At 38.6% G+C, this 22734-nt stretch overlaps 1 protein-coding gene across 2 annotated transcripts; it reads left to right on the forward strand.

Moving 5' to 3' along the window:
• Positions 1-20: 20 nt before the first annotated feature.
• Positions 21-22515, forward strand: rnf34a (ring finger protein 34a). Of its 2 annotated transcripts, none has more exons than XM_059988192.1 (7): positions 21-430; positions 10012-10230; positions 12240-12635; positions 15161-15217; positions 20597-20810; positions 20892-20924; positions 21732-22515. In XM_059988192.1, the coding sequence occupies exons 1-7, from the start codon at positions 377-379 to the stop codon at positions 21914-21916; spliced, it is 1158 nt and encodes a 385-aa protein (XP_059844175.1). In that variant the 5' UTR covers positions 21-376; the 3' UTR covers positions 21917-22515. The 2 variants fall into 2 exon arrangements, with proteins under 2 accessions (XP_059844175.1, XP_059844176.1); XM_059988193.1 differs by lacking the exon at positions 21-430 and adding an exon at positions 2467-2920.
• The last annotated feature ends 219 nt before the right edge of the window (positions 22516-22734 follow it).

Below are 22734 nucleotides of genomic sequence, written 5' to 3' on the forward strand. Positions count from 1 at the left end.
CCGTGGCTCTGAACGCCTGGGCAAATACTACTGAAGATTAATAAAAAGAAATTGGAGATATTGGCAATGTGAACAATAGAAAACGGTGAAAACACTCTGCAAGTCACACAACACGTGCAAGAGATACAAAAACCTGTCAGAATTGGGAGAGACATTTCTGGTTGATATATTAATGTGGGCATTTAGTGAGAGAAAAAGGCATGGAAGGCTGAAGTGCAAATAAAGAGCTGTGGGAAATGGCCAGCTGATCAAGCAGTTTCAATAGAGAGATGACAGCTGAAAGGTGCTCCACAGGAAAAGTGAATTAGCTGAACCCCGTGCAGTTTGAAATTGATTCACCAACGGCTACTTGTGCAGTTTAAATTGGGAAGATAAGATGTTTCTACGGCGCAGTTCTTTAATTGCAGTGGTCTCCAGAGTGGAGGCTCCGGTGAGTAGGAACTTCGGGAGAATCTCGACATTGGCTTTCAGTTTAACTGTGCAAGTGGGTGGTGAGTCTTCGTCACTTTTATAACTTGCAGATTGTTTAGTGTGACGAGGAACAGCGGCACGGCTTGGCTGCATAGAATGCATTTTCTGCGTCATGTTGAATGCATGCTTCCAATGTTTGCAGACAACCACATGTGCAGAAACGATCTTCTGCTGCAGTCGCTTAAGTTTAAGCATTTTGGGCCTGAATTGTCAGTCACTGTGGCTCATTCATAGTTATGTGTTAAAGTGATCACGCCGCAACTTAAATTTGAGCAGAGAGGGTATTAGTCATCAGCAGATAGACTAGATGGAGTAGGTAGAGTAGGTAGCCAGAGGTCTGAGTTATTCTCAATCTTTCATAAAGGAAGAAGAGTGACAGAGCAAATAATAATTGAGTATTCGGGAGTTAGGTGGAAAGTGTTTCTGTAGCCTTAGACATAACGTCGGGGTGGCATATTGACTCTCAATTCCAGGTTTGCAGATGCCACTGAATGGCTACAGAACACCATGAAAGAGAAGGGTATTGTCATCCATATCTGTACAGATGGGATGGACGGGGAGAGAGGTTTACTACAAGCCAAGCTTAAGGAGCCGGGAAAAAAAGGTTAAAATACTGTACAACTACAGGCGCAACAGAAGTGAGCAGTTAATAGTTATAAGTGGAACTAAATATTATATGGAATTTAACATTTGGGAAGGAAAGAAAAAGTGGGTGATATAGCACTATTAAAAAGAGAAAGGTTTAGTGCAGTGGCGAGGAATGCTCTTGGTTAACAGATCAGTTAGTAATTCGTTATTAGATATATTGAGATACGGCAAAAAAAAAACTTTGTCATGCCACACAGGTTATTTCAAAAACATCAGAACATTGAGTAGTACAAGGAGAAAAAGTAACACAATGTAATGTGAAAGAGCAGAGCAGGTAGACATTAAGGTTCAAGGTCCATGATAGAGTACACAGCAAGATCAGGAGTTAATCTTTATTGTACAAGAGATCCAATCAGTAGTATAACAGTGGGATAGAAGCTAAGCTTGAGCCAATGATGCACGTTTCCGTGCATTTGTATCTGCTGCCTGATGAAAGAGAGGAGAAAGAGAAGGTCCAGGGTCAGATGGTCTTTAAGTTGGATGCTTTTCCAAAGGAGAGAAAAGTGTTGTCAGATTTTTCTATAGTGCATTTATAAAAATTGGTAAGGATCAATGGTGACTGCTAAATTACCTTAATCTTCTGAGTAAGTAGAGGTGCTGGTTTGCTTTCTTGGTCTAGTATCAGAATAGCCAATAGTATCAGCCAATAGGCTGATCCTGGACTTATTTCCACTTGGCATGATTAACTTATTATTATTTAATTATTTATGGTTTTATATTGCTATATTTCTTCACTATTCTTGGTTGGTGCAGCTGTAACGAAACCTCCGGATCAATAAAGTATGTCTGTCTGTCTGTCTATCACTGACATGTGTTGTGAAATTTGTTGTTCGTGTCTGTGTGGTTGAACCAGCATAATTTATTGGTGATGTTCAAGTACGAACTTGAAGCTCTCAATGATCTCAAACTCATTTCATATAAAATTTAGGATTTCATATAAATTGATCATTGACATAGCTTCCTAATTAATCTCTGGTTTGTCACCTATTTTGCAGCAATAATATTGTCAAACTGTCTGCTTGAAAGACTTTTGCATATCCATATTTTGACAAATGTTGTAGTTACTGTCGTGAGTCCTCTACTTCGACACAGTGCAGTACTGTATAGCAGTCTTCAAACGAATCAAGGAATTCATCGTATTCGCTTAAGCTAATCTTGAATAATCCACCTAGGATGTTATCCTTGTATGATTTGAAAATTTAATTATGAAGTCAATACTACATAATCTTTAAAAATATTTTTAAATTTTAAAATTCTAATTCCTTATGGATTTCAGAATACAAATAAAATTAACTTTTGGAAAGTTTAGTTTGCATGGTTAAACATAATATTGTACAATTTAAAATAATTATTTTAATAGAATTTTAAATATCATTAAAATAATAGCATCACAATGCTAATTAAAATTCCGCCATGCTATGACGTTTCTTCGACATCGATGTCAGCGCCAGATTCAAGCAGAGTGTGGTTGGAAAAGACCTGAGCGGCAGCGGTGGGAATGAGAACGGCTCGCCGCCATCCTCAGATTTCCGAGGCACCCTCGCCTTCTCTCCCCGCCCACCGAACAACGGCGAGCCGGCGGACGTCACTTCCTGTGGTTTGGAGCTCTGCCTGCCGATTGGCTGCGGTGAAGGTCAATCAGGCGTGACTCGGTTGGAGCGAGCGTCGCGGGCAGCACGGGCCGTGTAACGGACGCCGAGCTTGAGTTCGCCCCGCAGGGCTGTCGGCGGCGGTGACGGGTCCGATAATATGTTGCTGTAGCTTTCAGTCGGGGCCTTAAGGCACAAGAACTGTCATGAAGGTACCTGTTCTGCTTGCGCTTTGCGGCGGCTGCGGCTGCCTGTCGTTTTCCTGTGGTCGTGTTGCTCATTAACCACCGTCGCGGGGCAACTGTGCGCAGACGGAAGGAAGCTCCTGAAGTCGATCCAGCAGTATCCTCGGACCCCCGTTAATTGTGGAATTGGCGACCGTGGGCAGGGAAAATATAAGTGGGCGGGGTGGCTGTACTTCGGTTTTGAAATCTAGATTAAATGAAGTGTGGTACCTGCTTAAGTTATTCAAAGCGATGGCGGGAGAGGGAGAATTCTTTCCCGTCAGTTTCAGGCCTGAGTTTGTGTGTTTTTTCCCCTCTCTCGTGTCTATAAGAGGACGCACGTATCCCTGGAGATTGGTAAACTTCACGTCCTCGGACTTTGGTCAGCTTGGACCCCATCTCTTCCGCCTCTCCCTCAAACTGCTCACTGCACTGGACTCCAGAGAGGGGAAAAAAAATTATGAGAATGGAAGATCGAGGAGTAAATAATGTGGGATGTTAATGCCTGTTTTCTGACATGTATACAATGCTGACTACCTTGTGTGTGTCTTTTTCTAATGGAATAACTTTATGATGCCGACCGTCATGTAGGCACGTATAGCCTTAAATGTACAGTATTTCATTTTTGATATGATCCAACCCCGGCTTCCATGATCTACGAAGGTTTTTCAAGTCTACTACAGCTGATATTTTTCTTGTGAATAGTAAAAGGGAAATGTTAAAACTGTTGCCCACAATAATTAGTAATGCGCAGTCCAAGCAAGCTACTAAAATGAAATTAGATTTAATTAGGAATATTTTAAACTGAAACCTTTTTTTAAGCGGAGTATAAAGATCGGAATTTGGTCAGAAGGATGTTTGGTTTATACAACAAGTCTATCTTTTGTCTAGTTCATATGAACTGTCATTTTGTGTCAGTTGCTTTCAACTGCTGTTTTCACTGCTGTTTTAAAATAGTAGGATTGACTTACTATTTTCTGATCACATACATAATGTCAGAAATCAGATCTTAACATCCCATGTTACTTAGCCAGGTGGTAAAGTATACTGAATTTCTCTAGCACATGTCTATCTTGAATCTATGTCTCAAAATAATTAAACTGGAGTGACAATTTGCACCTTTTTGTCATAACAAGAGGGAGGTCAGAATACAAATGTAGCAAATAAAATGAGCTTGTGAGAAGCAAATTAGTATCCATAGACGTGGAACCTATTTAGTGGTATTGTGTGAATGCTGCCTGTGAAAATAAGTGTAAAGGCTTTTGGGTGGATAACTAGAGTATGTCCAAAAGGGGAACGGTAATATGTTAGTTACAGGGAAATTCCATAATTAATGATGGATAACCAGCATCCTCAACAGGATCAAGATAGTGGATACAGCCCAGTTCATCACAGGTAAAGCTGACTCCACCATTGAGCACATCTGTGGAAGCCATGTCATTGGGTATATTTAAGGCAGAGGTTGATAGACTCTCGATTAGTCAGGGCATGGCAGATTACGGGGAGAAGGCAGGAGATTGGGACTGAGAGGGAAATGGATCAGCCATGATGAAATGGTGGAGCAGACTCTAAATGGACCAAATTGACTAATTCTGCTCCTCTTTCTTATGGCTGTATGGTTTTATCTTTCAACTGAAAGGGGAGGTGAAGGTAATTGAATAAATATCTTGAGACGTGGGCCTCAAATGTCTACAGAAGAGATTCTGCAGATACTGGAAGTTCAAAGCAACACAACCAAAATGCTGGAAGAACTCAGCAGATCAGCCAGCATCTATTGAAATAAATAAACTGTTGACGTTTCAGGCCAAGACCCTTCTTCAAAAAGGGGGAAGACACCAGAATAATAAAAAGGTGGAGGGAGAGGGGAAGGAGGCTAGCTGGAAGGTGATAGGTGAAGCCAGGTGGGTGGAAAGGTCAATGGCTGGAGAAGAAGGAATCTGATGTCATGTATGTGGTATTAATCAAAACAGACTGAATAACACTTCATCCTTGACTATTACTTTCCTGTGTTCTTGGACTATTTGATAGATTCAATGAACACACTCAATACATTTATTCTCTTTTTTTTGTAGTATGAAAGAGCATGAAGGATTTTCAGAAGCAGTATGTTATGGAGCAGATATTGCTAGACAGCACTGTATTGTTATTAGGCCTATGAAAAAGTTATACTGTATTTAAAAAAAATATGCAAAGCAAAAATTCTTTTGAAAGACAAAATAAACTGCAGAACTTTACTGGCATTTCAGTCACATTTTTAAAATGGCAGGGATTGTTTTGAGTCCGAAAGAAATTCAGTTTTGACGCTGGTGAGTCTGTTTTAGGAGACTGTTTTAAGTCAGCTGGCTGATTAGCTCTCAATTTGGAAAAAAAAATCCATGGTAGTCTCAAAGACGTGTTGTTATGTCTTGTCATTTTACCTTGTCATCTATGAGCAAAGTGGAGTTTTCTTGTATACATTAACTATAAATGCTTCTAAACCAGATAACAACTGAAACATTGAAGTAAATAAACCTACCAGCACACTTGCTGAATCAAGAAAGTTATTAGATATTCCAGTACACTTGCCTTTAAAATTATACAGTTGTATAATACTGGATACAATGCCAGAAAGCAGTAGGTCCCAATATCTATCCTGAAAATCTGCCTAATTTTTGAAAAGAATGATTAATAATTGAAATTGCCCTGAATACCTCTAGCCACTTCATGCTTCCTGAACCTGATTTTCCCTTCTATCCAGAGCAAGGAAAGGGCACCCTTGTCTTCCACCCAACCAAACTCCATAATTAATGGATCATGTGACACTTTCAATGCTGTCACCACTATATAGTTATGCTGTTCAGCTTTCAGAATACTGAAGGGTCTATTCTTTCTGTAATTCCCTAGTTCACAAATCGATCTCCATCAACATGCACTCTCCCTTCTTGTGGTCATTTCCCATACAACTGCAGGGAATGAAAAGTCTACCTTTTACCTCTGTCCACTATCCTGGGAGCTAGGCATTTCCTTCAAGTCAAGCATTTATTCACTAGTTGGTTTTATGCACATGCATTTGATGTGCATATTATTGTGTCCCTTGAACTGGTGAAACAGATTGCAGATTGTATGACTGCTTTGTCTAGAATACCAAGGTGATCCAAAGCTTCCATTTATCTTGGACTTTAATTCTTCACCTACTTCCCCTTTGAATCAATTTTTGGCTTCTTCCAGTCTTCCAAAGAAGTCTAAATATGCTGAATATATTTCAACTCCTGGCTAGGCATGTTACAACTCCCAGGATTCAGTGCTGAATTTGACAATTTCAGGTAGTCAGTCTTTCAGATTTGTATCGGATCTGGATAGTTTTAATGAAAAGATTGCCTAGACAGGGCAAAATTGGCAGGATTAACAAACCCTGAATGATAAGGGTATTGGCGCACTGGTTAGGAGAAAGAAAAGTTTCTGTTAGGTGCAGGCATCCACGATCAAACAAATTCTTTGAGGAAAGTAAGAGATCTACACCCAAAATGGGAACAGGAGGGAAAAAGAGGTTATGTGATAGTTTTAACAAATATGGTACAGGAGGTTTTACAGCTATATTAAGAACAAAAGGGTAACTAGGAAGGATCATTGTGGTCCTTTATGTGTGGACCAAGGGAGATGGGAAAAGTATTAAATAAATAGTGCTTATCTGTTTTAACCATGGAAACTGCCTGAAGCTGAGGAATTATGGAAAATGAATAGTGATGTATTGGAATATATTGCAAAAGAGGAAATGCTGTCAATCTTAAGGCATAAAAGGTGGATAAATACATCAAATGTCATAGATTTTGTGAACTTGCATTAATTTCTCCTACCCCTCTTGTTTTCTCTTTTTCTATGCCCCATTCTAGTTCTGCTCTCATCATGTCCCTTTTCCTTATCTACCCATTCTAGCCTCACTATTCTCTTCCTCCTTCCCTTTCTTCCATTGCCCACCATCCTTTCCTTTTAAACTCATTTTCCAACCGGTTATCTCTTTCACCTATTACCTCCCACCTCCTTACTTCATCCCACGCCCACCCACCTTTCCCTTCTCCTGGGTTCATCTATCACCTGCCAGCTTGTACACGTTTTTCCACTCTACCTTATTTTGGGTTCTGCTCCCTCTCTTTCCAGTACTGATGAAGGGTGTCAGCCTGAAATTTTCTCTGCTCCATAGATGCTGCATGACTTCCTGAGTTCCTCCAGAATGTTGTGCATCTTACTCAAGATTTCTAGCATCTGTGTTTAGGATAAATATCCATAGCTTGATCAAATGTTTCCTAGGACAGGGAAGTTGCATTTGAAATTGTAAGGTTATTTCAGAGATGTCTGCATTCTCTTTAGCCTTGGGTAAAATACCAGAAGGTTAAAGAGCAACTGATATCATATCTTTATTTACGAATGGCTGCAAGGACAAGCCAGGCAGCTGCAGGTTGGTGAACCTAACATCAGTGGTGGGAAAATTACAGCATGGTATGCTGAGAGATAAGCATTTAGAAAAGCAGTGACTGATTAGCAGATGTGTGTGGCAGATCATGTCTCATGAATTTGATTAAGTTTTTAAAAAATAATATCCAATGAGGGCAAGATGGGACTAGCTGAGAGTAAGCGTTCGGCATGGACTAGAAGGGCCGAGATGGCCTGTTTCCATGCTGTAATTGTTATGGTAGATATGGACTTTAGTAAGGCCTGTGATAAGATTCCACAGGGTAGGCTAATATGGAAAGTTAACTTGTAAGGGATCCAGGGAGAGCTTGCTAACTGGACACATGGCTGGCTTGATGGTAGAAGCAGAAGTTGATGGGGGAAGGTTGTCTGTGAGGCTTGTGACTAGTGCTGTTTCCTAGGTGTTGGGCCCATTGCCATTTGTGTTGTATATTAATGAGTTGGGTGAGAATATAGAATGCATGGTTAGTAAGTCTGCAGATGACATTTAGAATAGGTGGTATCATAGAAAATGAAGATGGTTATGTGGATTGGATCAGATGAGTAAGTGGGCTGAGGAATTCCAAATGGAATTTACTTTAGATAAGTGCAGGGTGTTGCTTTTGGAAAGGCAACAAATCAGGGTAATACTTTGACAGTCAAATGTAGGACCTTGCAGAGTATTGTAGAATGGAGAGATTGAGGAATGCAAGTAGATGATTTTCTGAGAGTGCTGTTGCAGTAGACAGTGTAGTGAAGATGTGAAGTTCATGTTGAAGTTTATTGACATTCAACCATATATATACACTGCCAAACGAGACAAAATTCCTCTGCACCAAGGTACAAAACAGTGTCCATATAACTTACACACATTACACATAAAGTAATATTACCACAATCAATTAACAAATAATAAGGTGCATAGACGATACAAGTTAATAAGTGAATAGTATAACATTACAGGCACATCACGTGTTGAGACTTGGGTTGTGGCAGATTGTTTGGCAGTCTTATGGCCTGGACAATTCTCGTCCTAATGCTGTAATACCTCCTGCCTGATGGTTGGGGGTGGGGTCAAAGAGTCTGTTGGATGGATGGGAAAGATAATTGATAATGCTAAGGCCCTGTGTATGCAGCGCTCCTGATCAATATCTCTAATAGGTGAAAGAGAAACCCAGCCGATTCTCTCAGCAGTCCTCACAGTCCTTTTTGAGGACGTGTGGTCAGATGCCTTTTCAATTCCCTTACCAGACAGTGATCCAGCTGGTCAGGATACTCTCAATGGTACTTATAAAATCAATGTTAGCTTTCATTCAAGGCATGAATATAGAAGCTGGGATGTAAGTTGCAGTTGTATATTGGTGGAGCTGAACTGGAATACTGTATTGTGTTCACTGATGTAGGAAAGAGATACCATGAGGCTGGAAAGAGTACAGAGGTGAGTCATGAAGATGTCACTGGGACTCGAGGGCTGAGTTATGAGAGAGATTGAGGAGATTGGGGCTGGTCTTGTTTGAGCACAAGAGAATGAGGGGTTATGTTACAGAGATGAAACAAAAATCATGAGTAACAGAGGTTAATGTGCAGAGTGTTTTTTTTCCCAGTTTGGGAAATTGAGACCTAGTGAGCATGGGCTTAGGATGAGATAAGAGAGATTTAATGGGAACCTAAGTGACAACTCTTTCACCCAGAGGATATTGATATTTGGAATAAGCTGCCACAGGATGGCTGAGGTAGGTACATTAGCAACATTTAAAAGGAGCATGGACAGTTCATGAATAGGAAAAGTTGAGAGGGATACGGGCTAAACACGGGGAAATGGGACTAATTTAGATGGCAGTCTTGGTCAGCATGGATCAATTAGGCTAAAGAGCCTGTTCCCTGAAATATGACTATAAAAGAATGGTCAATATTGTGCATTACAAATCAATGTTTTCTAGATGACTGTTCAACACTCCAATAACCTGGCGTATGATTATTCAGAGATCCTTATTGTTCAGGATCTGGTCCAGAATGTGAGCTTTGGGGAAAGGGTTAAGAGTGCATATGAGATGTACAGAGAAAGCTGGGGGCCTGGAGTGCTGCCAGGTGGGGTTTAGACTATGGATTGGATGTGTGGCCAAAGTTAAGATTGGGGTCTGAAATAGGGCTTAGAAAGTAGGTTTGCAGCTGAAACCTAGATTTGAGTGTATATTTCCCAATCCCTTTTAAGCTGCCTAGCTTGCTGCAAAATTTATTATATTACTGTAACACAAAGAAATTGTAACTAAGTTTCAGTATTACTAGTCTAGAAAATCCAAGGTTCCATTGGTGCTCTATTATTGGAGTTTTACTACATTGACTATTCTGGAAGCAAAAGTATGTCATTGTAAAAGAGGGAAAAATTGAACAACCTTAAGTTGCAAATTTTGATTTGCTTTTTTACTACATTTATTTTTCTTCGTCCAGTTCCTAAGGTTTCCAGATTAAGTGAAATATGTCATACATTTCCATTCTTCACATCTTGTGCTTTCTTTATTTCTGATATCATCTAATTAATGTGTCCAATTTTGAGGTTTTTGAACTATAGATTTTGCTGAACAGTATGTTGTTAGCTACGTTCTAAGGCAAGCAATGTACTTAAGTAAAGTATGATTCTTTTTCTGTTTTCGTAGGCTGGGGCCACATCGATGTGGGCTTCATGTTGTGGTTTACTAAATGAAGTAATGGGTACTGGAACTGTGCGCGGCCAGCAGCCTCCTTTCGGTGGAGGTGCAGGTCCATTCAGATTTGCCCACAGCACAGGGTATTCCTCATATCCATCCCCATCGACTGAAGTTCCAGATCTAGTCTGCGAAGATTGTGGTCAGCCATTTACTCGTTATAGGAAGAAGGTATATTGGGTAATATTTTTATATCTTGGGCATAATTTAGTATTCTTGCACTAAATCAGAGAAAGCATAAGGTTTGAGTATAAAGTTGGATATAAGGCCATATGTGAGTAGTATACAATAAATAATGCTGTGATCTATGCCAACTGTATATGACCTACTTTAATGTCTAACTGTTTTCAAATTATACAAACAATAAAAGTAAGCAAATAGCATTCAGAACTGAAGTTCATAAAAGTGATACCACAGCTGATTCAGAAGCCCGTTGCAGGCCGCAGCATCAGCTCAGTGCAGAGATGAGTAAGCCACGTTGAGCTGTGAGCTGAAGTACAGTTCAGAAACAAGTAAACCTTGTAGAGCAGCAAGCTGAACCGGCCCATCCCTCACCTCCAGCCCTGACACCCTGATCTTTTCAATCTGGCCTGGCTCTTAAATTGACCAAACCTCAGATCTTTCCTTGCTTTCAAACCCTTGTCCTATTACTTTGATATGCCCTCTGACATGAGCCCAGCCACCCAATTCAGCCTGTACCTGACCTTTTCAATTCAGCTCGGCGCTTAAATCAATCAAACCTTGGGTTTTTCTTCACTCTCCGGCCCAGGCTCCACCTTGACTCCGCCTTTCCTTTGGTTGCCTCGGTTCTGGTGCGTCAACCTACCTCCAAGGACGCTCCAGCAATTGCCATGCTTTGGCTCATTCCCTTCTCTCCAGCCCAGGCAACGTGGCCTCAATTTGGCCTGTACGTACTTCATTGTAATCATCCTGTCCAGTAGAGACTTCAGTTCACACTGCAAAAATTCCACGTCATACAGGTGTTTCTAAAACTCAACTCACAAATAAAACAGAAAACATGTAAATATTTTATTAATCACAGATGTTCTGGTAAACAATCACTGCAGACAATAGCCTGTAACTTCCTTGTTGGAGTTGAGTTTTTGAACTGCCTGTACAACCTGACATTTTTGTCATCTCAAACTGGATGCTTTGCCAAGTCTTCACAGGCAAGGATGTTTTTTTTTTAGCCAGGGCTGCTGCTGCTTTGCCACTCCTCCATAAGCACCCTTTGTGTGCAAGGCCTCCCCAGATTTATGTTTCTCTATTATAATTTCCCTGTCTTGTCTTGAATGCTCTTTTGTCCTTGATTTAGTTTGGTCTATTGAAAATCGACCATACTGTTAGACCTTGCAGAGAGGGGTTATTTACTCTTGTGAATTCACTGATAATTTTTACATCTAATTTTCTACATCAATGAATTGGGTAAGTTGGTAAGGTCATATATTGTTCAGGAGGAAAGTTAGCATAGTAATTACAAAGGGGATGAATACTTTTTCAGCCTCTCAATTTTGTTTTTTAATTTTTAGTAAATTGTTGACAGGTTGTGGAATTTTTCTTATGATTTGACATGAACTATTTTGTAGATTAGCTCAAAAAAATCCCACTTCAATATATTTCTAGATAAAGACAATAAGATGTGTAAATAGTGGTGGGGCTGAACACTTTTTCAAGGCTCTGTGCCTTGTGTACATAGTAAAAAAAAATAATTTAAGGAATATGGATTTATTGTTCAGAGAAATTGGCATTTGAAGTATTTCAAAATCATTTAAAAAGATATCTTGTCATTTAATCATATATATCATCGAATACAATGCATTGTATGTGGGGATAATGTACTTTTACACAATAGTTAACTTACTGGTCAGTGGACATTTCAATATTTACTAACTGGATAAATTACTTTTAAATCATAGAAATGGGCATTTCATCCCAACAAATGCATCTGTGCTAATGTCACTTTATTCACCCTATATCCCCATTAACTTCCTGGATTCTTATTGATAAGAGGATTTTTTTTTTCTTTACCCCTGTAGGAAATCTGTCTAATTTTTGAGCTTCACTGTTAAATTTCCTCTTCATCTTAATGAAGGAAAAATTTGGTTTTAAATAGCAATGAACTTATTTCACCGTCTGCTGGTTATATATACTGCCTAATAGCATTTTTTTTTCTTCACTAGTATACATGTAAGGATTGCAAGAGAAATTTCTGTACATTTTGTTCAGTGATGCAAGAAAATCTACGGAGATGTTGTACGTGTGAATTGCTACAACAAACTTCTTTTCAACATGATGAGCTGATGAAGTTAAAGGTGAAAGATCTACGTCAGTACCTTAGTTTGAGAAACATACCCATAGACACTTGTTGCGAGAAGGAGGATTTGGTGCAGCTTGTATTGAGCAACCATAGATCAGGTGCTGATGGTGCAGACACAGAGAGTGTACGCTTGCAGAGATCGCAGGGTTCGCAATTTTATACTGCCACTACTACTGCCACCTCAGCCTCTGCAGCACCACCACCTCAGGGGATTTCGTCCAGTCAAAGACCAAGCTCAGGGACATCAAGAATGCACCAGGTATTTCATTGCTTTTCTTTCCCACAATTAACTTGACAAAGAAACAACTTTGAGAATGTGCTTTTTGTTCTTTCAAAAATGTTTTAGTTTGCTGAAATTGGGTGATATTTAAGCATCCATCTGTTTTTTAATTTAGCGTTTTCCCCATTAATTTTATTCTTGATCAATTTAAAGCACATTTCCTAGGGCTGTGCATGACACTAATGTACAGCAGTTATTATTCATTCCTTACTGCCATTTTGGATGTTGCTAAGTCATGTGATGAATAATCAGAATCAGATGTATTGTCACTGACATGACATGAATTTATTCTTTAGGGCAGCAGTATAGTACCAAGATATAAATATCTATAAACTACGAAAATAATAGTGCAGGAAAAAGTAATAATGAGGTAGTGTCAATGGACTTTTCTGAAAGGTGATGGCAGGAAACCATTTATAAATCATTGTGTATGGGTCTTCAGGCTCCTGTGCCACCTCCCTGGTCGTAGTATCACATAGAGATCATGTCCGGGATGGTGAAGCTCCTTAACTGATGGATGTCACCCTGATGCACTGCCTCTTGAAGCTGTTCTTGTGGGGAAGAGGGTTGTGCTCGTGATGGAGCTGGTTGAGTCTGTAACCCTGTGTATCTGTGTGGTCCTTCTGGTGAATGGTAAATGTTATGTATAGTAAAACATTGATAATGTGGCATCCAATTGTTTGAAAATTCTGATTATTTGCTGCCTGGCTCTCTCATTAATCTAAAATGTGAGCTGGGAGTCTCGAGTGCATGTTCAGAGTGAGGCCAGGACCAGAATCTAGTCTGCAGGCTGACTGGAATGTTGGTCTGGAGTGCTTGGAGCTTTATCAATCTCTAAACTTACTGAATTTACAGGTTAATCTTTTTCAGAACCTGGAAATGTAAACAACCTATAATTTGAACAGCAGATTTTATAAGAAAAGTCATGGGCAGCATTCTTTACAATTTTGCTTCCCATGTAAACACAGAAGGGTAAGCATTTAATTACCATTTTATTTCACAGATAACTTTATTTGTAGCTGAAACTTGTGGGGTTATTTGTTAGAAAACATAGAAAACCTACAGCACAATAAAGGCCCTTCGGCCCACAAAGTTGTGCCGAACATGTCCCTACCTTAGAATTTACTAGGCTTCCTATAGCTCTCTATTTTACTAAGCTCCATGTACCTATCTAAAAGCCTCTTAAAAGACACTATCGCATCTGCCTACACCACTGTTGCCGGCAGCCCATTCCATGCACTCACCACTCTGGGTAAAAAAACTTACCCCTGACATCTACTCTGTACCTACTCCCCAGCACCTTAAACCTGTGTCCTCTTGTGTCAACCATTTCAGCCCTTGGAAAAAGACTGACTATCCACACGATCAATGCCTCTCATTATCTTGTGCACCTCTCATCCTCCTTTGCTCCAAGGAGAAAAGGGCGAGTTCACTCAACCTATTCTCATAAGGCATGCTCCCCAATCCAGGCAACATCCTTGTATATCTCCTCTGCACCTATGATCTTCAAGGTAACATTCTTTTTCATAAACTATGGCAGAGATTGAAAATACTGTAAAATAGGAGAATAGAAGATGTCTGTCTTCCCTGTTCTCTGGTGTATCCTGATTTTTCATTGTTTCTTTGTTCTGCTTTATTAGTGTCTATAAATTCTCATTCATTTTACAAAATTTGTTCCATCTTTGAAAGAGTTTTTGAAATTTAATTTATTCCAAAAATAAGGTTTAATGCAAACAAATTATTGTTCTATTTTAATTAACGATTTTTGAGATTGGAAGAACTCAGGATGTTAGATAAACGTGTCCTGTGTTTTACTGTGCACAACTTAAGTCTGGTAGTTAAATGGGCTATGATCTCATATTTATACTGTTTAATCTGTCTGGTCCATGAGCACTGCCTTGATCCTTTTTATTTTGCATTACTTATGTATTTGTAATTTTAGTAATTTTGTGCCTTTGCATTGTACTGCGAAATGACAAAATTTGCATCTAATAGAACAGTGATAATAAACCTAATTCTGGTGAAGGCTCCTTTCCTTTCAAGGCATCATAGTAAATGTTGATGACTGGATGCTCATCTCTTTCTACTTCATAGTATTGATAAAGTTTCTTTTTATAAATCCTGAATCTTGTTTTGGTCTACTTTAGAGTTGTAACATTTGTGTTGTGCAGTCTGTATCCTCAAGCTAGTCTAGTCTTATTTGCCAGTTTAGCTTTGGTGACATTACTTTCCGGTTAGAGAATTTGTTATTCCTCTCCGTGGCCTGTGGTGCATGGGGTGGCAACCTTGCTGTTTCTTTAGCATTTTGTCTGTTTTTTTTATGATGCCAAATTGCTTGCTGGACGCTCAACATAGCACGGATGGAAAGTGTGCAAGGAGCCTGCTGAATTTAAACTCAGGAGCACTCACCTCGAAGTCTGGTGCTGATGCCACTAGCATATTATAAAATAATTTTTAGAAATAATCAAATGGGATACAAATCATTAACTTCTCATTCTTAACAGGGGAGAGAAGAAGCATCATTTCAAAGGGATAGAAGATCTGAAGCAGAACAAAATCAGGTAATAGATTTGGATTTTGCATCAATGACCATGCTCTAAAGACTGTTGATTGAAGTATGATATGCATGTAGCTTAGGTGAAAATCCCTGAGAAGCTAAATTTCTCCAGATTCTGACGATCCCTGTGTATTTTCTGTGTTATTTGAATCTACTAAATTTCAATATTATTTAGTAACTATTCTTTATTATTTTCAAAGTATCTCTGTAATGCTGCTTTTGGCTTCTGAGGTTCTTTTTGTCTTGATTAACCTTGCACAGAACTTGTTTGTAAATGGTCTCATTTGATATATGTGCACAATTACTGGCTCAGTGGAACAGATGTTAAAGAACCATGGTGTCAATATGAGTATTCTTTGGACAAAAAAATGGGCACTTATGTGGTCCTTCTGTGTGATTCTGATTGTCAGAGGCAGCATTGATATATTGTTCCAAGGTCTTGATTCAAAAACCACTTTGAATTTATTAAGAAGTGTTGATGTGGTCATAACATTGTGCCCAGAACTTAATTGTAGTTTGGAGATCATGATTATTGAAAATGTGGTGCATTCGCTTCCCATAGGCAGAATTTGCACATCTGACTTTATGCAGGATAGCTTTGTCAGTATTTGATTTCTGGACAAGAAGACTATCCAGGTAGGACAAATACTGTTTTCTTCTGTATCAAGCTAGATGGATGATGGTGGCATAGGCTGATCAGGTCCTGGTTGATTTAATGATTTTATTTTCTTGCTATTAATGATAAATCTGATATTTATGTGCATTTTAAGAGGTAAAGTCATCTGCACAGGTTCCTTTATGATTATTTTCATAGTACAAACATTGGCTTGGTTAGAGTTAATGATTAATGTCATTGTGATATGAAGACAGGCAAAGTTGAAAATGTTTCTTATCCCTTTTAGTATTTGGAGGCAATTCTGGCAGGTTGCCAATGTAGGACAAGATAGCTAAAAGAAAATAGGGTGAGAAAGATTGCGACTGTACGTGTCCTTCACTTGTGATGTTGGGTGTCTCACTTAGCCCAGCTGACTGACTAATCTCAGAAACATCCCTAAACTGCAGTTCAAAACACAAAAATCAGATATGCAGCCTTTAATGCACAAATATTGGAATGTAGGTCAGCAATTGATGCATAAGAGCAGAAGTTCCCAACCTTTTTTTTATGCCATGGACAATACCATTAAGGAGAGTTTCCATGGACCCCAGAGAACCCCTGGCATTCCATCAACATCACAGCATGAGAAATAAGGTAGACCAGGGAGGAACAATGACTAAAAGGAGCAGAAGTTACATTTTCTATTAGATAGCAGTATAAACATAAGAAGCACTTTCACGGTAATGTTTTTAATCATCATAAAGATTTGGATGTTGGAACTACCAACTAAAGTTACTGGTTGTTTCATGACTCAGACTCAAGTTGACTAGTAAGTTACCAAGGTTGTCAGTGCTTCAACACTTAGTGCTGAGGAAGAATAAATAAAAGCTCTTTTGTGTCAGTCTCAGTCCACATTACGCTCCTTAAGGGTTATCAAATGGATCCTTCTTCTTGGGACTTAATAGGAGTTACTCAGTTAGGAACCTGGTCAGCATTTGAGTGTAGTATAGTTCTATGCTTTTAATGGAAGAGTTGGTGTGGGTCTTCCTCTGAATAGTAGTGGTGGTAAAGAGGGAGTAGAAAAGGCTAATTCCAGTGGGTGTTTCCTTGCCAAAAATACTAAATTGTTTTTTGCGATTGGATGTCAAAAGATCTGGAAATGCCAAAGTTCAAAACACTGCACCGCCCTAAATTCTCAACATGTTGGCTTGGGAACTGACATCACAAGAACTATGATGGGTGCTGATTGCCACTGAATTCATCATTAGCTGGTAAGATCCAATATGCTTTTCAGGAGCCTTCTAATACAACGCTTCCAAGCCATCTACCACTCTGTTGCTCCAAGATCCCAGGAAACATAAGAAATTGGATCAAGGCTTGACCAAAGAACTCTCCTGACTGGTTAACAAAGAGTGCAACCTCTAAGTTTGTTGGCAGGTCCTTGAAACAATCAGGAATAAGGTTTTTACTGAATCCTTGTGGTTCACCAGTAAACATTATTTTGAACAAAAGAGTGAAATCTTTTGTGACTGACAAAACAACTATATCTATGCAACTGCACTTAACCTAATGCATCAAGTTAATCACAATCATTTTTGTACCTTGATACTTGTTGACTTCATTTTGCTAGTACAGTTTGATGCTATCTTCAAAGGCAGTCACTCTCTCCTGCTTTTTGGAATTCAGTTTTTTGGGCCACGAAGCAGTCCCTAGACAGTGGTGCTGGTATATCTCAAACTGGGATGGGCGAACAGGTTAATGAGGGTGTAAATGCCACCAACTAGCATAGCTGATGACATCTTTCAACAATTTGAGAGGTAGATGGAAAGGACATAACTCTGGTGGCCTGCTGCATTCCACCAGCATTTTGTGTGTGTAGCTTGAATTTCCAGCATCTGCAGATTTCCTCGTGAAGGACATAACTCGGATTTTGTGAACAGGACAAATCTAAGTTACTTTCAATGTTGTAACTATTACTGAAGCTTGGCTGGTGCATGCTTAGTTTTGAAGTGTTGATCTTCAGTACTGTGACAGGGTTCTTCACATGTTTACTCACCATAGTATATTCCCTCAGGATTTTACCTGTTTAATATTCTTTTAATTGATCTTTGCAGTTTCATTTATCTGTCATGAGTTACCTTTAGAGCAGTACAATACAGTGATACCCTTGCCAGATTTGGTTCAACCAAGTTACCAAGATTAGAAAGAGGAATGCTAATCTTTTATCTCCCAAAAAGGACTGCAGCATTATTAATGTGTGAAACATGCATCTCTTGGGATCCCCTTTTTCTGGGAGAAGATGGATTCATTGAAATAAATACTTTTAGTTCTAATGTTAAAAAAGTAGGTAAGGAAGTGAAAATGGGTTTTTAACACTTCAAGGTAGAAATTGTTACCTATAAATTTTTCTCCATCTATATCTTTATTGAATATTTTTGGTTGTAAGCAGAGTGATAAATGTGTTTCAATTAAGTGCCTGTTACTCTAATTGAAAGATACAGCACACCCTTCATTAATGCTGTTCAGGTAATGGAAGTTTGCCCTTGCCATTTTCCCAAATTCACTCCAAAAATCTGAGAAATTTTTCATTCTGTGTTGGGGAGGGGGAGGGAGGTGGGTGAGAGAAAAAGTTTTGTCTTTTCAACTCTCATTTGCTACATAATGACACAGCTTCATGTTATGGAAAATTACTATATGAACTCTGCATGAGTTACGTGTATATCATCTGTCGCATGTATAGCTGGGTAATGAAATAACCTAGAAATCTGAAATCTTGCATGTAAGTTAGGATTAGCATTACACTTTGGATGTTCACTTCTGAAAACCGCCAGTGGAGACCCCCAGAGCCCAAAGGAGGCCTAATTTTGTTTCCTCATTGAAAATCGATGAGTTTTTTAAGATCTGTTTTTTGAAGTACATTGCTGAATTTTTTTTTGAGTTGGTTGACTTGAAGTCATATTTTCAACTCCAGTTAAGTTTGTCAACTATAGAGCCTCCAATATGCAAAATTGGGAACGGCAAAGGAAAATATTTTTTAAAAAATTATCAACTTGCCTTAAATATACCCAATGACTTGGCCTCAACAGCTATCTGTAACAACAAATTCCACAGATTCATCACTGACTGATTCAGAAGATTGATTTAGTCTTATTTTCAACATAATTTTTGTACTCTTTACTTATGTCTTGACTCCCTTGTAGTTTAAAAGTCTATCATAGTAGTTTTATACTAAATTTGTCATAATATATTAAGTGTCTGGTTTTGGTGATAAGAGATTTCCAAAGATTCACAATACCTTGAAGAAATAAATTTCTCCTCAGTTATGTCTGAAATGTGCAAATCTTATTCAGAAATAGTGCCCCCACTTTTGCAATACCCTTACGAAGTATCCACTCTCACCCCCCTCCCCCAAGAATTTTGTTTCATAAGATCATGTCTCCTTCTATAATGCAGTGAGTTTTGGGCAATCTTTCATGCATCAACCTAGTGAATAAATACAAACATGTCATTCCTCAAATATGGTGACTCAAAACCATTTGCAGTACACTGGCTGGGGTCAAAACCTTACTTTGATACTCCATTAGTCCCAGTTGTATGTATGGTAGAAGTGAGATAGGTTGGGTGGTGTTGCTGCAGCAATCTTGTACTCAACATCAGCTAAACCAAGAAAATGATTGTGGGTTTCAGAAAGGCGAAGTTGGGATAACACACACCAGTTAGCGGTGGAAAGGATGAGCAGCTTCCAGTTCCTGGGCAATAGAAACACCTACTTCAGACTGCTGTTTATTGCTTGTAGCTTGGCATTCAATGCCATCATAGCTTCATTATTAATCAAGCTCCAAAACCTGGGCCTCTGTTCTTTCTGCAACTGGATCCTTGACTTGCTCATCAGGAGACCATAGTCAGTGCAAATCAGAAATAACATCCCATTGCTGACAATCAACTCTCCTGCAATAATACAGCTACTGTTGGAGTAATTTCAGATGGTGATGAAGAGGCGTACGGGATTGAGATAGATCAGGTGTTTGTGTGATGTCGCATCAACAACCTTGCACTCATTGTCTGTGAGATGAAGGAATTGATTGTGGACTTCGGGAAGGGGAAGTCGAGGTAATACACACCAATCCTCTTTGAGGGATCAGCAGTAGAAAGGGTGAGCAGTTTAAAGTTCCTGGGTGTCAACATCTCTGAAGATCTGTCCTGAGCCTAACATATTGATACAATACAAAGAAGGCATGACAGGGGCTATATTTCATTAGGAGTTTGAGAAGACTTGGTATGTCACCAAGCACACTAGCCAATTTCTATTGATGTACCATGGAAAACAATCTAACTGGTTGCATCACCATCTGGTATGGAAGGGCCACTGCACAGGATGAGAAAAATCTGCAAATTCAGCCATCTCCATCATGGGCACCTGCATCGAGGACATCTTCAAAAAGTAATGCCTCAAAAAGGTGGCATCCAACATTAATGAGCCCCATCAAAAAGGGCATACCCTTTTCTCACTGCTACCATCAAGGAGGAATTACAGGAGCACCTGAAGATGCACACTCGATGTTTTAGGAACAGCTTCTCCTCTGCCATTAGATTTCTGAATGGCCAATGAATCCATGTACAACACCTCACTTTTGTTTTTTGTGCTCATTTATTTTTAATATCTTGTTTTCTTGTAATTTGTAGTTTTTATTATGTATTGAACTGTGCTGCTGCTGCAGAAGAACAAATTTCAAAACAAATACCAGTGATATTAAACCTGATTATGATTCTACACTATTTTTGTTGCAGGCATATAGGACAAGTGACAACAATCAACCTAAAAATACACGAGTCTCGCTATCAGATCTATCCAGTACTGATGAGGTTGAAGCATTGACAGTTCGTCAGCTGAAGGAAATACTGGCTCGCAACTTTGTCAGTTATTCAGGCTGTTGTGAAAAATGGGAATTAGTGGAAAGAGTGATCAGGTTATTCAAAGAAATGGAAGAAAATCGCAAATATTGTAAGTTTGTAAATTTTGCAAAATATTTTTGTAAACCTATTAACAATTCAAAATGTGACTTTCTAATTTTTTTTGTTGCAGTGGAAGATGGAAATAATCAAGCTGAAGCTACCGGCAAGTAGTATTTTTGGCATCTATAAATCAGTTATTTTCTAATATTTTGATCGGGGTACTTACAAATTAATATAAAAATACATTCTGAATTTTAACGTTTTAAAAATGTAACTATTCTTATATCATGAGATCCTGGTTGAGTTTTTCTTTAATCCCAGGATCTCTGTATAAGTCAACGTCCATGATATCAAAAAATGAAGTGTCGCTCTTGTTATGAGGAAATAGCCACATTTTCCATTGTTAGTTTTATTGGAGCTCTGACATGCCAGGAAATCAGGCTATACTCTGGAGACAATGATTTCCTGGAGTTTTGAGCTGTTGCACTGACAGAACGATCAAGAGTCTTCATGGGATCATAGTTACTGAGGGGAAAAATGTGGAAATTTTCAATGCAAGTTAATTTTTATTTATAAAAATTTTCATATGCATTGAGATTTCAGTTATTTGTTTTTGTTTTAAGTAGGTACATTTAACAACTGATATTCCAGATATCAAACTTGTAAATTTAGCTAACTTGCATAATCTTCCCTGGAGAATTGAAGTTTTTGTAAATACTGGATTTGCATAGTTGGATTTGAACCATTGAAGTAATTAATTTCCATATTGTTGATAAATTTGTGAAATTGCATGCCAGTACAGTAAATGCTTGGGCTTAAATGACTTAAGACTAAATGTATCAAGATAACATTGTACATCTTTAGTGAGACGTGGAAGTTATGCTGCTATAAATTGTGAAACCAACATCAATTTGTACTTTCTGTATTGTTTATGCTTTCCATGGTAATCTTTCGTCTGTTTACTTTTCAGTTGAAGAAAAGATGCAGCTAGGGAGTGATGAGAATCTGTGCAGGATCTGTATGGATGCCGTGATAGACTGTGTTCTGCTGGAGTGTGGTCACATGGTTACCTGCACTAAATGTGGAAAGCGCATGAATGAATGCCCCATCTGTCGACAGTATGTTGTGCGGGCGGTGCACGTTTTTAAGTCTTAATTTTGGTTGTGTTTGATAGAAAGAAGATTGAAATTAAAGTTTTCTTGTTAAGATACATTAAATTCACCAAGAACATTATTCTTGACTGTATTAATGACAATAATTTTGGCTATGTTAAATGGTGTAGAAGAATAGAATTTCTTTCAATTTACTAACATTTATCATTGCTTATTTCTGAAGCCTTAAATCAGTGTAAAAAAACACAACATATGTTAAGATGCAAAAAATGCAAATAACTTAAGCCTACTTAAAGTTACTCGGAGCCAGACTAAATCAAGAATATGCTGGAAAAAAGTGCAAAGTCTATTTTAAACTTTTCCTATCACTTTTATAAGTCTCATTAAACTTCTAACATTTAATGGATTATGTGGTGTGGAGTACTGGTAAGCTGTTACTAATTGAGTGTGTGTGCTGGATATGAATGGAGTATTTTGTAGTGCCCAGCCTGTCTGCAATGAAGTTTGAATAGAAAGAAAATTGAGCAATCTTGTGTCATTGCCTGCCAACTGCCTTGTTATAGTTTTTTTCATTTTGCTTTGTATATTTTGTATGTTTTTGAAATTCATGTATGCAATTTGACAAATAAAGAATTTAATGGAGTAGTATTTCCATCAGTAAATTTTAGCCAGAACTGTAATAACAGAATTATTTGCAACATTGCTTCTGTGTATCTGATTTTATGTAGAACTGCTAGAAGACCAGCATGTGCTGAATGATGGGTGCCACTGCGCAAGTCTGAATGTGTTTGGATTCCGCAACTTTAAAATCATGAATGAAAACAGAAAATGCTAGAAATGCCTTTGCTCAAGAAAGGTTAC

Source organism: Hypanus sabinus, chromosome 13, assembly GCF_030144855.1.
Source record: "Hypanus sabinus isolate sHypSab1 chromosome 13, sHypSab1.hap1, whole genome shotgun sequence".
NCBI lineage: Eukaryota > Metazoa > Chordata > Chondrichthyes > Myliobatiformes > Dasyatidae > Hypanus > Hypanus sabinus.